Here is a 1,133-nt window from a genome sequence, read left to right as displayed (position 1 = left end):
CTCCCAAGCACCACCCTCCAACACATCCTAATCCTCCCCGGCCCCCCGTGCCACCAATAATCATGCCACCTCCGGTCATCACTCCACCAATCATAAACCCTCCCGGGATCATCCCGCCCATCATAAACCCTCCCGTGACAAAGCCCCCGCCTTCCTCCTCTTATCCTCCCTACACCCCACCACCACCGGGGGCCACGTGCCCTATAGACGCGCTGAAACTAGGGCTGTGCCTCGACGTACTGGGAGGGTTAGTCCACGTGGGTATCGGAAACCCGGTGGAGAACGTATGCTGCCCGGTGCTACAAGGGCTCCTTGAGCTGGAGGCTGCCGTTTGTTTGTGCACAACTATAAGGCTTAAGCTTCTCAACCTCAATATTTTCCTTCCTTTGGCGCTGCAGCTGTTGGTCACGTGCGGCCTCACGCCGCCGCCGGGATTCATGTGCCCGCCGCTCTAGACTTTCTGCTCATGGAGATGGAGGAGATGTCGCAACACAGTTTGGGCTTTTGTAATACTTAATTTGCTGATTAATTTTCCTAAATGTTTTGTATTACTCCTACTACTTGTGTTTACTTGACTAAACGTTTGTCATCTTTGTCTTGTTATTACTAGCATTATTTCATTTTCTGTTATTTTTAAAATTGCTTGGTACTATTCGATATGTGATGGATGAATATGAATAAAGTCGCATGCATACTACTCCCTCTGTCCTGATTTAAGTGGAGCATTTCTTTTTTGTACGAGATTTTATATAGTGTTATTTTGTGAGTTTAGTGGAGAGAATGAAGTAAGAGAGGAAAAAAGTAGAGAGTGATGTTTTCATATTTAGAAATATGTAATTTAGAGTGAGACATTCCAAAAATGAAAATGTGTCACTTAGAGTAGGACGGAGAGAGTACTAAACATGGATAAATGTAGTAACACATAAAGTGGTGGAGAAGATCGGGGTATGTATTGTAGAGCTACCTTTCATCCACTTGGAGGATTAATTGGCCGATATATTGACTAAAGCAGTCCAACTCCAAGTGTTTTGAGAAGGTGTTTTGAAAAAGTGTTGTGCAATCTAATCAACATAATAGAATCTTTGTCTCCTAATGCCATGTCCTATTATCTCCCCGTCATGATATCGTGTAAG

At 44.4% G+C, this 1,133-nt stretch overlaps 1 protein-coding gene across 1 annotated transcript; it reads left to right on the top strand.

Moving 5' to 3' along the window:
* LOC121795033 (36.4 kDa proline-rich protein-like) lies at nucleotides 1-580 on the top strand. Its single transcript, XM_042193468.1, has one exon. It carries the CDS (start codon nucleotides 63-65, stop codon nucleotides 453-455), a length of 393 nt encoding a protein of 130 aa, XP_042049402.1. The 5' UTR covers nucleotides 1-62; the 3' UTR covers nucleotides 456-580.
* The last annotated feature ends 553 nt before the right edge of the window (nucleotides 581-1,133 follow it).

The sequence above is a fragment of the Salvia splendens genome, chromosome 3, assembly GCF_004379255.2.
Source record: "Salvia splendens isolate huo1 chromosome 3, SspV2, whole genome shotgun sequence".
In the NCBI taxonomy this organism is placed as follows: Eukaryota; Viridiplantae; Streptophyta; class Magnoliopsida; order Lamiales; family Lamiaceae; genus Salvia; species Salvia splendens.
Note: the sequence above shows the minus strand (reverse complement) of the source record. Positions and strands in the feature narration are given on the sequence as shown.